Here is a 14,006-nt window from a genome sequence, read left to right on the forward strand (position 1 = left end):
GTGGTACCAGTCTCTTGTGGGGACTGAGGGGACTCTGCTGGATCTGACCGGAGTGAGATGGAAGCGGAATGAGCTGTTGGTCCCTCTCAGGTGACACACAGAGTGCCAAAAAGGGGAGTTCCCACTACACCTCCATTTTTCCCTGTTTGTGCTTTAGAAATGGCAGATACTGGTGGTTTTTTCCTAAGTTGCAGCAGCAGCTGGGGCTCCTGGGATTTTCCAGAAGAAAAACCTTTCCTTTCAATTCTTATCTATTTAAAAGGAAGATTTTCCAAACACACTAACACTTTAGGAGGGCAGCTGAAGGGCAAGAGTCTGGTAACAATTCATTCTTTCTCTCTTCCATCTCAGAAATAACCAAACCTGTCTGGTTTCCTAAAGGCACCAGCAATAATTTCCAGGGTTTCCCAAGGGTCCCTGTGCCCTCTGCTGCCACTTCCAGCACAGCTTCAGCCCTTGCTCTCACTCCTACAGCCATAAAAACATGGAAATGTTTGTAGATACTTTCTGTTTTATCTAAAGAGTATTTCTTGCAGTTTTTATGAGCATTGAGCTGTTTCTGTGGCCCAGTAGTCATCTGACAGCTCAACTGATTAAGTATTTTCCTCACCTCATAATGAATACTTTATTCTAACTAGTTTAGGCTAACCCAGGACACAGGGACCTGAAACAACATTTATCCACAGAATTAGAATGTTTTGGGAGCACCTTTTGGTTACAGTGGTACAATAACCTTCTGTCTCAGTTCTCCCTTCAGCCCCCTTGGCACCAGCTCGGGAGAGCTGGGATGACCTTTCTAAATACTCCCCGAAGGACTCATCTTGAAAAGGGAAAGTCTGGAGGGGACAGCATTAATTCTGGTTCTGTTTTTGTTCTGAGGATGTCCTTGCAAGCCATGGCACAGGGCATTCCAAAGGGCATGCTGAGAGCGATAACACTTTAAGTTTTTTACCTGGTCCTCGCTGGTCAAGCCGAGGTGCATCACGAAGTAGAAGTGGACGAGGAAGTCGGAGTTGGGCAGCACGTCCTGGCGCCGGGTCATCATGGCACAGAGCAGCCGGAACGCCTGCAGCTTGCCCTCCTTGTACTCGCTGGGCAGCGTGGCTGCCTGCAGACACACACACCTGGGGTTAACCCCTGGCCCCTCGGGAGCCAGCTAACACAGAGCTGCCCCTCCAGCGGCTCTTCCAGAAAGCAAATCTGCTCCGTGTGTTTATAAACAGACATTCAGGTCCAAAGAGCCTCTGGAGGACGTTTGTTGTCTTAGCCGGCAGTGACTGTAAACATCGAAAATAACGCAACTGAACACACACCAGAAAACGTGTGAGAATTTTAGAACTAACTTACCTTGAACAGCCACGATGCAAATATCCTGAGAGGAGGGATTAGGATGGGAGGAGAGGGAGTCGACTGATTGTCCACACTGATAGCGAGGTTGTCCCTTATCTGAGGGTTTTAAAGGAAGAGTGTTAAGAAAACTGACAGCTTACTTTTTAATGTTCTCTATATTATACTATTACATTTAAATCTTATTATATTTATGTTCAGGCACTATGCCCTGCACTATACAGAGTTCCTACTTCAGCCAAAGTTGGAAACCTTTTTTATGGTGCTGCTCCCCAGCCAAAGGAAATGTTACCAGTTTGGGTCACACTGTGGACCTTTGCACAAATACCAACACCTATAGTGTTCTATACTTCTATTTTCTTTGCTAGTCTTTCTTCACCCCATTTAAGCAAACCATTTAAATTCTCTTGTCGCTGGACAGGATGATGCTCTATTAGGTATAGGGACTAGAAACCAAACAAGAGCAGTTTCCTTTATGACAGAACCCTCTCATGCCATGCTCACACTCCAGATGCTAACACTGAATCGTATTTAATAATATTTATTAATAATTTTTACAATATAAGAGAAGTCACTAGCATTACCTGTAAGCATCACATACCTTTGCAAGTTTATACCACAGCTCGTAAAGGTATCCAAAAACTTTTGCATGGATTTTTGGTGATTGTATCTTGTTCACATCTCCAAGAATTCCCAAGATCCTCCTCCATAACACAGCAGCAGAATCAGGATGCCAACCAATAAGGCTTCCACCAGCAATTATACTGCAGTCATCAGCAAGGAATTCACTACTGTCTGTAAATGTAAAATGTTCCATTCCACAAATTAGAAATGCAGTGTAAGCATAAATTGGTCAATAAAACAGGAACTTCAGTCCTTCTAACCATCTTCCATCTCAAAACAATTCTCTCCCTCAAATCTCTTTTTCCTTGCTCGAGCTGCACCTGATTCAAAGAAAAACATGGCAGAAAATGGAGGCGGAGGGGCTCCATATCACAGTGCCACAGAGCAGGGCAGTTCCAGATCAGACCGTCCACATTCCAGGGGATTTTCAAGCAGGGAGGCAACATGCAGTTCCATGGAACATTCATATGCCCTGAGAGATGTATTCAGGCAAAACCCAGCTTTTATTTCTATTTCTCAATATATATAACTCAACTACTGTAACCCAACCGGGCCATACAAACCCCTCCCAACGCAGAGCCAGGCTGGCACCGAGCCCCGTGGGTGCAGTACCTGTGAGGTTGGCAGGCTCCGAGGGGCTGAGCTGCAGCCAGCGCGGGGCAGTGGGATCCACACACAGCTCTGCGGCCGCTGCGGGGTCGGGATCGGGATCGTCCTCGGCCGCCTGCCAGGGCAGCAGCGCGATGTCCACGTCGGTCCCGCAGCCCAGGGACGCGTCGCTGCTCACGCTCTCACCTGCACAGCACAGGGCACAGCGTGGGCCAGGGGCCACAGCAGCACCATGACAACAGTGGCTGCTGCCTCTGCCACAACCACAGCTGGCATGTTGAGTTCAGCTGCTACACTTGACAAAAATACTGTGTTTCTCGGAACTCACTTTTTTCTCTGTCTCTGTAATTCCCCTGGGGTGGCTGAAAGTCTGCTTTCAGATCTAATTCAGCTGTACTACTGCTCCTTCGTATTAGCACCTGCCGAGAAAAACAGTCATCTCAGCTTGTTACAGTTCTGAGAACTACATCACATTTTAGCAAATCTGACACACAGAGTTATTAGAAATTAATTACAACTCAGCCAAGATATTCTCATGGATATTCAGACTACTCGACTGTCTTTAAGTGTCTCTGGGAAAACACACTTTCCATGTCAGTCTTCATCCTCCCTTTCTTAACCTCAGTTCACACACCAACAACCAGGACCTTTTACTTATGTTTTTCAACACACCTGAAATAATTCAAAACTTTATAAAACATCCAAAAATCTTTCAGCTTTCATATTTCAAAGAGGAACAGCCTGAGTCATTTATTGTTTTGGCTGCTCATTCAAGAGTTGCCATTAAAAATGTATGAAGTTTGCCTGTCCTAATGTCAATTCACACAAACATCTGCCATGCACGGCTGGTGATAAACCTGCACTGAAGAGAAGCATTTTCCCCAGTACTTTAAACCATCAAACATTTATTCCAGTGTACTGTAGCTCTATAATAGCCATGAATTATTTATATCTTAAAAGTTATGAACTTCTTGTTGACGTTTAATATTTTAAAAGAGCACAAAAGTCTTGCAGAAAACTAGAACTACATAAACCTGCAGAAGCAGCTGATGAGATCAGGAGACACAAAGTGCCCACACCAAGCAGTGTAATTAGCAGTTACAGCTCAGTTCCAGACTCTGTGCCAGAAATGTGATTAATGATTTTTCACACTTTCACTTTCGAGAGTTTCTAAATGCTAAAAGGTATCTGATCTGGAAAAACAATAATCACTTTCTGTTTTGCCTTACTTGCTCAGCTTCATCCTCCTTCTTTGCATGTCCCTTGTTTTCCTGAACTGATTTGGAGTCTGAAGTTGAATTATGAGAACTTCCAGCCTTTTTACCTAGAAATTGTAGAAAGCAAACAAGAATTATAGACATTTGTGGTACCAAACTACATAGCAATCATATGAAGATTTCAGTGACATGTCTCATATTTATAGCTAAGGGAGGCAATACAACATTCATATGGGATACAAGATGTTGCGAAAAATTCTTTAGGAGCATAACAGACTTACACAAGAGGAACAGAACTCGACTTGCAGCTTAAATACACTAAATTTAAATGCAAGTCAGGTGAAAAAAAGTTGAAGAGTTATATACAAAAATGCATACATTCAGGTTTCATTTTTATCCTCCCTGCTTTATAAAAGGTCATGTCCTGCAGTCCTGGTCTTGAACTTCTTAAAAACAGTTCTTTCAGTAAGATACCAACAACGTATTTACTAAGAAAATAAGATGAAAACCATTTTAGAGGAGAGCTGGAAACCAAAATAAATAAGAGCAGCATTTATGAGACTGAACAAGTCTCAACGCTTTCTCTTCAGAAGAGCACTATTGCTGTATTTTACCAAAATTACCTTGAAAAAAATCAGATGGAATCTGATCTGCAATATCTGAAGTGCTGCTACTTCGAGTCAGCTGCTGCTCTTGGTCTGCAAACGGGCCCACAGCTTCTGTTCCTTCTGAATTTTCCAGCTGTTGAGATTCTTCAACTTCTGTTGATTTAATTAAAACACAAAATATTTGCAGGAGCTCAGGATTGTACACATGTCTACATGTGTGAACTCCCTGCCTAAGAAAGCTCTATGAAACAGTCACCCTTGCAAATATTTAAAATTCCTAAGTTTTACAAGTTATAATTAAAGTTTTTTAAAATATCCTTTGGGAAGTTTCAAAGTTTAGAGGCAGATGCACAAGAGAGGCATGAAAATTTCAATGAGAAAATAATCTGACATGCTGGGGAAGGAGTAACAGGAACTCTTGGGATTAGGGAGTAACACAGTGCTTTTAGAAATGCATTTCTGTTGCCATTAGGGGGAAAAAAAAACCAACCAAAAACCAAACAAAGAAACCAGTAACACTCGGCATCAAATGTGTTCCCATCCAGCAGTGTGCAAGTTTAAATACTGCTTTACTACTTAATAAACGTTGCAAGTGTTTGAGAAAGTTATCTCACAGAGACACAGGCACAAAAGCTAACGCTTCTGGTATTTACTGACCTTAGAGTATCACTGTTGACTTGAAATTACTTACAGAAACAAATAAAGCAATCAACGTAATTCACTAACTGGAACAATTTCAGTGTTCCCCTCCAAGACAACTTGAGAGGAAAACACACCAAACATATTTCACAGAGCAGGAATCCCTAGAGAGCCATAAAGCACCACACACAAAACTGTCCTTCTCTTGCTACTGCAGCTAATGCCCTGGGTAGGACTCAGGAGTCAGAAATCCCTCCCAGGAAGAGAAATTTGGGAAATTTTACTTTAGTTACTAGGGAATATAAATCTAATTGCAATTGATGGTAATCTTTAATATTAAAATGAAGAAAAACGGTATTGCCTGCAGTGCTACAGATTGAGAAGAATCAACTGGACAGAAAGGGAACAGACAGACAGCAGTTTAAAAATATAAAGAACATTGATATAAAAGATGACTTTAAAGTACAGTACCTGACAGTCTGTGAGAGCAAGAAGTGTAAGAGAGACCAGGGAAGAGAGAGCTCACAGTGTGAAGCAGAAGAGGTACACTTTTAGTAGCTGGCAAAGCCTCATAAAGATGGACACAGTTGCTGATAGACTGGCTTCGCTTAGCTTCCAGGAAAAAATAAAGCAATAATTATGTCAGACAAAGGAATGAAATATGTGGGTTCTAAATGTCAAACACAATGCTTTGGGATAAAAAAAACCAATCCAGCAGCTTTCCCCACAAGATGTAAGTTAATAAAGTGCGACTGCATCTCTCACATTGAAATGGCAATAACCAGGGATTTCTGAATCACAGCAAGGGTGGAAGTGCCTTTAATTTGAACACACACAACTAAGAGAAGTCCTGGATCAACACTTCCCTATTGCTCTGGTGGGACATCAAGGGGAGAAATGCAGCAGCAGAGCAGAGAATCCTCCCCTGGAGCACACACTGGGATCTGCTGAGTTTGAAAATAAAACAGACTTAGAGAAGGAACTGACTCTGTTGCTGAAGTGTCCTGTGATCCCAGCTGAAGGCTCTGGCTCAGTTACGGAGCCTGGAGCCACAAACCACACTGAATGTCCTTCCAGTTCTCCTGGTAAGGACCACAACCAGCTGGGAACCAGGGAGGGAGCTGTGCAGCCAGACAGCTCCAGCTCCTGAGCATTTCTGTGGAGAGCTGGGATCCACAGCCCAGTGAACTGGCACACAGGAGGAAGCTACCATGAAACAAAGAGAGGCCAGGTTCAGGTTGCTGAAATGCTTGAACAAACAGGGACCTGGGCCATCTCTGGGGTCTCCAACATTCCCCCAGCATGCCTCACCCCTGTCTCCCTTCTCCTGCTTTCCTTTTTCCTTTTGAGAGAAAAACCTCATCATGGTAAGAAAAAGAGAGAAAAATAAAACAACTATGAAAGGATAAAATTGTTTATTAAATACCTGCATTACTATGTGTTATCTGTTATGTGACTGATGGTAATATATGCTTTCTTATGAATTGATAAAAATAGCAATGTACTTCTTTACAAAAACCCCTAACATGCACAAGTCTAACTTGCAATTCAGTGTCCTGTAGCTAAAAGCTTACATTTCGAATTCCCAAAATATTTTGACTCCATGTCTCCCACTGGTCAAAACATCCAGATGCAGGCACACAACACCTGTTTGTGCAGGTAATTATTAAGTTGCTTTTGGCAGCAGCCACACCTCAAAGGCAGCTATAAAACTTGTGTTCCTGAGTGTAGGGCTACAGAAGCACTTAGTTATGGTCTAACCTGTCGCTCTCTGACGAACAATATTTCGGGCTTTCTCGACTCCAGGGGCCCCAGAGGTTGTAGCGCTTCTGAATCTCATCGGTTCCATGACTTCAGGATGACTCTTCCAGCTTAGTGAAAACGATCTTCCCACTACTGCTGTCTTCTGAGGCTCTAAAATGCCACCTTAGGACAAAGAACACAACGTTCTCTGGCACCAGATGCTTTGGCACGTATTTTTGCTGATGGATGAATGGACTCAGGCATGACAAATATGAATACTTTAAACAACACAGATGAATTTTTCCTATTAATAAAAATCAATGGGTACTTCAACTCTGTGCCTCAATTTCAAGGTGGCATGCAAGTGCAGCTAAAAAACTGTAAATAATAAAGTTTATTAATAACACACAGAAAGGAATTTTTACAGAGATGCCTGTGACACTCTGTAGCACAGGAAACCACCTTTCATTTCTGCTACACAGAAAGCACTGACTGTAAGCACATACTCAAACCTGCCAAACAGTTACCTATCTACTGTTGACCCCAACTACCTCTCCTCCTCAATGAAGGATGACAATAGAGAAATCCAAAGTGCTTCACACTTGATTAAACAGGTTCTTACGCTAGATTAGGTAGCATTTAATGTTAAATTAATTTTAAAAATTAAACTTAAATATTTAAGTTGTTCGATACAAAAAGCACTGAGCACACAGACTGACCTTTTCCCCTCTGCTTTTTCTCCTTCTGTTCACTGAGCTTGTCCAAGGGGAGGTTGGTCATTTCCACGCCGTACACGGTCCTGGCCAGCACTGCTGTCAGGGAGTCCATGATGTTGGCCCACTCGTTGATGAGCTCCTCCCAGTCCGTCAGGGAGGACAGGACGCTGAGCAGCTCATCCCACAGCTCCCGAGAGATGTAAACGCTCAGGTTCGCTCTGATCCAAGCCACAATGAGGGTCTGAGGGAAAACACACAAGTGGCCCTTCAGGCAGGTCTGACAAATGAATTCAGCACAGTTTACAAAAGAATTACTTGTAAAACAGGAAAAAAATCCTCCTTCCCAGTAATACGAGCAGGTTTCACAGCACTGTGCAACAGCACTTAGCTAAAACCATGGGCAATCCTGATGAGCAAACACAAACCAAGCAGCCCCACTCACTCACTCGGAACAGCAACCCAGCCATGCTCTGGGCAAATGTGTCCTTTGGCTGGTTTTCTTTCGGCTTCTGCATCACAGCTTCTGTTATTCTGAGGAGTATCTGTAGCATCTGTTCCCTGGTTCCAAAACAAAATTGCACATTTGTTCACATGTTCTACTAATTGTACTTGTTCATTAATTCTCCAGCAAGCCTCATTTATTGAGAATACGGTCACGCTTTGGACTTCACAGATCATCTGCAAAATAACCCTAGCCATTGGCTGTGGACTGTAAAAAGCTCATTTTTGAGGTGAAATTAGGAATAGAAATACCAGCCAGAACCTTGAAGTGAAGCAGTACAAGGATGCAGGCTCAGCAGGTTCTGCCATCTCTCAAATCAACTCAGAGGCAAGTCTCAAACATAACTTAGGTAGCAAGGTCTGCCCCTGAGAAAGCCAGTCTGTTCCCTACCAAAAACTGTCCCAGAAAGTTTAAATGTTGATAACTTTCTCTTAAATGATGCCACGTAAAGTTTACCATGTCTTCTTATTCATTGACAGCTCCATTATCATGCGCCTGAAGATACTGAGAACAGCTTTGCAAGCATCCACTTGCTCCTTCAGCAGCACCGGGACCTCAGTGCACGGCTCCAACAGGAAAACATTGGCCGAGTTTGTCAGGAACACCTTCAACACAGGCATCGACACTCCATTTACACAGTGTCAGCAAGGAAAACAGTCAAGACTTACAATAAAATACTTGTCCTCCTCTAGTTAAACCTTTCTCTTTCCTTAGGGAAGTTCCATGTTTTACCCATCACTTTGTTTTTCTACATCATTCCAGCGAGCAGCCACGTGACATCACAGACCCCCCCAAGGCAGACAGGGCTCAGTATGGGGCTTGTGGATGTCTCTTCTGTTTGGGCAGGCAAGAGGACATTCCTCCAGCCACTCATTTCCTGCCATTATATGCATGGACACCTCTTTTCCTTTGTCTCAGAGACTCTAAGGTGATTTGCAGTGTAAGTTACACGAGCAGGGAAGTTACAGCGTCCCCTTCCCACACAGCACACCTGTAACGCAGCCTGGGCTCCAGCTTTCACATCTCTGTCCTCATCTTCCAGCACACATCCCCTGCTCACAGCGCTGGTGAAGGAGTACGTCCTGCCCCAGCTGGAGGAGCGCTTGTGCCCGGAGTGCTCCGAGGAAAGCTGCCACAAACACAGCCCGGTCAGGGACAGAGAAGAAAGGAACGTGTCCACATGGATCAAAACCATTTAAAAGGTCAACAGCAAAACAGGGGGAACTGTCATGACCTACATTCATTTCCTCGAGGAATTACTATCTATTGTTTTTTAATTTCTGAACAAACAGGCTGTATATGGAATTTAAAGGCTCATAAAAGTTTCAGAAGGCACGTTATTTACAATATTTTACATCATGTTTTGTAGTCACTGATTGTAGTAACACTTAAATTTAAAGTCTGGCAAAACTCTAAATCCTCTACAAAAATAAGCTGCTGAAACCTTGTAATCCTCACTAGGATTTACAACTCAAACTTCTTCCTCAGTATAACAAAACATCCCTTTAAACAGCATCAATAGCATCAAAGAACTTTTACTGACGCTTCAAAACAGTGTATTAAAAAGATGATGCACAGAAATAGCAGCTACACTTTAATTTCCTAGACTAAGGTGTTCAATTGCACATATTTCATCCAGTAAATATAAGTTAGTACCCACTGTCAAAGTCTCAAGTAACTACCACCAGAAGGCAATAGTCCTCCCTGCCCAGGCAGCAGACAGGCCATTTCAGCACTGCAGAACCTGGCAGGGTTTGTTTCTCCCTGTCATGTTTGTACACACAGGGAATAACCACAAATGGTGTTTCCCAAACCAGCTGCAATCCTGCCCTGCACTCCCTAAGTGCTACTGAACACTCAGTAACTATTTAAATTGTGAGTCCTTAAATAAAAGCATTTTTTAACCTTTATTCCCCACACATTTTTAACTGTTACTCCTTTACAAAGCGAGGTGAAAACTTAAGCCCTGCATTGCGGGTGGACAGAACGAAGTAAGGAACAGGGATACCATACATGTTTACCATCTGTTTGCACTGAGGAGTCTTCCAGGTGGACAACAGCATCCTGGTTGTCCTCCTTTTTGTCTGGCTCCTCCATGAACACGGGTTTCTCTTGCAGTATCCACTTCTGATACACCTTCACCACTTTCCGTGTTGCGGATACATCAGAAGGTGGCAACAAAAAAGCCTAAAATGAAAAGTTCACTGATTTTACTCTATGTAGGACATGGATGTGATGCACATAAACAACCCCCCCATACTGCTCATCTTTGCTCACTGCAAGTTTGGAAATCAAGACAATGAGTTTATTTGCAACACACTACTCAAGATGTGTATCTGGGAATCATTCTGGGAAGATGTTCTCTCTGAAGGCTTACACAGCCCAGGCTGGCTGCTACCCCATACCTCTGCAGGTCTTAGGAGACCAAAAAAGGTATAATAGTGACAAAAGATCTTTGCACTGCAGAGAAATCAATGTCTGAAAATGTCATCTGGTACCAAAAAAAGCATATTTTGCCAATTAAAAAAATGATATTGATGTGCATTATGTAAGTACTGAAATAGATGTAAATACACTTTTCATACTAAAAAACAGTCCCTTTGAATTATGAGTAGATTACCACTCTCCCTGATCAACAGGATCCAACTCTACAGCATTTCCTATTCCCAGTTTAGCTGCAAACCCATTCCACCCCACAGCAAGCAGCCCGGGCAGTGACCTGTCGGAAGACCTCGTTGACGAAGTTGACGTAGCCGCGGGTGGAGAGCAGGATCCTCTGCACCATGTCGTAGACGCCGCGGTGCTGCTCGTCGACGCTGCACAGGCTGGAGTTGCTGAGCCTCCTGTCGGACAGGGTGCTGCTGTTGGAGTGGCTCCCGTCCTGCTCCTGCGACCCGCCGTCCTCCAGCTCCGCCGCCTTGTCCTGGCTCACCCCCACCGTCTGCACGGAGCAAACACACCCGATGGAACGGCTGGAACGGCACCCACCAAAGCTCTGGGATGCTCAGGCAGAGCTCGGGATACCAGTGTGCTGCCTGGCACAACTGCTGGGATCCAGCAGTCAGGCAGAGCCGTTTGCAGTTACTGCTGGATCCAAGGAGGAATCTGGTCTTGTCCTCCACAAGCTGTACACTTCCTATGGGCCAGAGCAGCTGACTGACTTGTCCACTTCAAAGAGCAGGGGTGCAGTGGTGAGAGTGGAGGAAGGCACAGACAGGACACTGGAGAGTCTCTTAAGAGAAAAAGCATCTGTTTCTCTAAAATTCAGTGGGAAGTCTCTAATCCTAGAGAAGTCTAACCAGCAGTTTGAAAGCGAAATACTTCTCTAATATCTCTTTGTAAACAGCTGCTATAACCAAGATGAAAACAAAACAGCTTTTGAAGTCACTGGGAGATGGTCCATGGCACAACTAAGTATAACAGTTTACAGAGTAAATTCCAGAAGTCTAAATATAATACTGCTGAAGCTGGTAATACAACAAGCTATGAGGAAAATAAACTCCTAGTGAATTACTGAAGGGCTTTGCTTGGAGATTCCCTCCTCCATCAAAGGAAAAGAAAATCAAATAAGTACCTACATCATTTATTCACTATGGGGTAGCATTTCTTTGTGCTTCAGCTGTCAGTGCAGTGAGATCATCCTGCAAGGTTAGCATGTACATAAGAAAAGAGATGCAAACTCCAAAGCTCACCTGAATAATTTTAGGGAGCACTTCTCCTCCATTTTTTGTGTTCTGAACAGCAGTTAAGTATTTCTTTTCAAGGAAGAAGGTAACAAGCCACTTAATAAAAACAACTCGAGCTGCCATATACGGGATTTTTGTGCTATAGACACTTTCATTGTTTCGTGTTGCAGTGACATACACTGGCCTTGGCCTGATATCAGGAATATCTGGTAAGAAAAAAAGGACACATAGAAAGAAAATGTAATCTTAAAAACTGTAACAGCTTCCAAACTCTGGTTAAACGTATTGAACACGTCACCAGCATTTTCTCCCTGTGAAATAACAGATGCAATGACTGACTGCTTTTATTGTATTAATGCTTATATTCTATCATAACTTTTCACTCCTAAAGAACACAGAGAACATAACAGCACAGATCTTCCTCGGAGGTTATCACTTGTATCACACAAAACAAAGGAAAGGGAAAGAAAAGGGTTGCAAAAAGAAGGGCAAAGTCTGAACTAGATAACAACTCCTGCTACAATGTAAGTTCATTTTATCACTTTCACAGTGTCTTTAATAAAGTGCAGACAGAAAGAGAAGATGGCTGTGGAACACTCAATAGTGCAAAGATGAAGAAGAAAAGGACTCTTAGTGAATCAGAAAGAGAAGTTCACACACTGAAACAAGAGACAGAAAACACATGGGAAGAAGTGGACGATTGCTGAAGGGAGACAGGTTGGGTCACAATTCCTTCAGGTGCTCAGATTTAAGGAAAAATCACTTGCACACAGCTGGAAAACATGAAAGGCCTGGGCTCTAGGTGTACAACAAAGCCAAGGTGGCACTGAGGTGACTTTGGACACTAAATATTAAACTATAAAAACAGAAGGTAAAAGTCAAAGGGAGGAGAAGGATGATGAAGAAAAGGCTGCACTACATCAGGTGAGGACTAACACCACTGCTCCCATTGACTGTACTACATAATTTAGTAGAAAATTAGGAAAACCTTGTTTCTGAAATAACATGCTTTTAATCCTACAACTGCAGAGGTACATCTCAATTTTCTTTCAACTGGCCCTTCATGCTCATTTTCTCTGCAATGAAAAAGGTAGCAAAATAAGGGTAACTAAGTCAGCTACTCCCCCACACCTGGACAGCTCACTGGTTCTCTAAAAACCCATCAGAGAGCACATTCTGTCTCCATTCACTAATATCACAGAGCCATGCTCACTCCATATAAATGTTATGCCAGTGGAATTGGCCAGGCCTTACACAGCCAGGAGCAGCAGCACCTTCCTCCACTATCACAGCAGGTCAAAAGTTGTGCTCAAAGAAAACACGAAATCAGGAGAAAGAATCCTCATCCAACAGAGCTGTGCTGACAAGCCCAGAGGTAACAGAGATGCTGCCAAGAACAGTCACCTGCTTTTCCAACTTTGAAGATAAACCCCACAACTTACCAAGCACAGGTTTGTAGAGGTTGGTTAGCTTTGTAAAAGATGGAAACAAGTGAGGAAGATAGTATTTTCTAAACAAGGTAAAGAGAAACTTAAACCCAGTGTCTTGGTTCTCCTTGTTTTTCCACTCCAAGCTTGCAGCCTGTGTCATGGAGTTAGAGAGAAACAAACAAAAAACCTCAGGTTAATGTGTTATACTGACAATCGTCCTGCATCGAACACAGAAAACATGCAACTACTACACTTTAACAAGAGCTAAAAAACTAGCACAGTCCTGAAACACCCTTTACAAACCGCACCAAGAATATAAAGTAAGAATAACCCGAGAGGGCTTTGGCATCCCCAAGACAGTGAGTTCAGCAGAAGCCAGTGTGTTTGTGCTGTCAGACCATGCTTTCACCAAATTGGCTTCTCACATGTAAATTCCAAAAAAGTTTCTCTGGGCTACACTTCTATCAGAAATATTTATATATTATATTTATATATAATATAAATATATATGATATTTATATAGAATGACAAATTTTGACAGTGAATTACCCTTTTCATTTTAAGACACCTTCAGTTTGAGATGAGCTGCACGTGACTGACAGTTTACGTGTCAGAGGCTGGATCAGGCTCTGCTCGGGACAGCAACGGGACAAGAGGAACAGGCAGGAACTGATGCCCAGAAGTTCCACCTGGACACGAGGAAGAACTTTCCTGTGCAGTGACCGAGCACTGGACAGATTGCCCAGAGAGAGTGTGGAGTCTCCTCACTGGAGATATTCCAGACCTGTCTGCACACACTCCTGTGCCATGTGCTCCGGGACAACCCTGCTGGAGCAGGGAGGGAGGTGGGACCAGAGGAGCCACTGTGGTCCCTTCCAGCCCAAC

At 43.3% G+C, this 14,006-nt stretch overlaps 1 protein-coding gene across 3 annotated transcripts in view; it reads right to left on the minus strand.

The window, feature by feature from the left end:
• RALGAPA2 (Ral GTPase activating protein catalytic alpha subunit 2) overlaps positions 1 to 14,006 on the minus strand; it is a 97,044-nt gene that overhangs the window by 63,005 nt on the left and 20,033 nt on the right. For 2 of the 3 annotated variants that reach the window (XM_017837402.1, XM_017837404.1), the window contains exons 8-24: positions 13,134 to 13,272; positions 11,698 to 11,897; positions 10,725 to 10,946; positions 10,019 to 10,192; positions 8,997 to 9,134; positions 8,462 to 8,610; positions 7,950 to 8,061; positions 7,507 to 7,744; positions 6,806 to 6,970; positions 5,516 to 5,656; positions 4,421 to 4,558; positions 3,810 to 3,904; positions 2,909 to 2,999; positions 2,584 to 2,766; positions 1,949 to 2,142; positions 1,348 to 1,446; positions 953 to 1,108 (exon numbers count right to left, since the gene is read on the minus strand). In XM_017837402.1, coding sequence (XP_017692891.1) covers positions 953 to 1,108; positions 1,348 to 1,446; positions 1,949 to 2,142; positions 2,584 to 2,766; positions 2,909 to 2,999; positions 3,810 to 3,904; positions 4,421 to 4,558; positions 5,516 to 5,656; positions 6,806 to 6,970; positions 7,507 to 7,744; positions 7,950 to 8,061; positions 8,462 to 8,610; positions 8,997 to 9,134; positions 10,019 to 10,192; positions 10,725 to 10,946; positions 11,698 to 11,897; positions 13,134 to 13,272 — 2,634 coding nt within the window. The remainder of the gene's footprint in view (positions 1 to 952; positions 1,109 to 1,347; positions 1,447 to 1,948; positions 2,143 to 2,583; positions 2,767 to 2,908; positions 3,000 to 3,809; positions 3,905 to 4,420; positions 4,559 to 5,515; positions 5,657 to 6,805; positions 6,971 to 7,506; positions 7,745 to 7,949; positions 8,062 to 8,461; positions 8,611 to 8,996; positions 9,135 to 10,018; positions 10,193 to 10,724; positions 10,947 to 11,697; positions 11,898 to 13,133; positions 13,273 to 14,006) is intronic. The other variant, XM_017837403.1, reaches the window with a different exon arrangement.

Source organism: Lepidothrix coronata, unplaced genomic scaffold (assembly GCF_001604755.1).
Source record: "Lepidothrix coronata isolate B3197 unplaced genomic scaffold, Lepidothrix_coronata-1.0 Scaffold304, whole genome shotgun sequence".
NCBI classification, from domain to species: domain Eukaryota; kingdom Metazoa; phylum Chordata; class Aves; order Passeriformes; family Pipridae; genus Lepidothrix; species Lepidothrix coronata.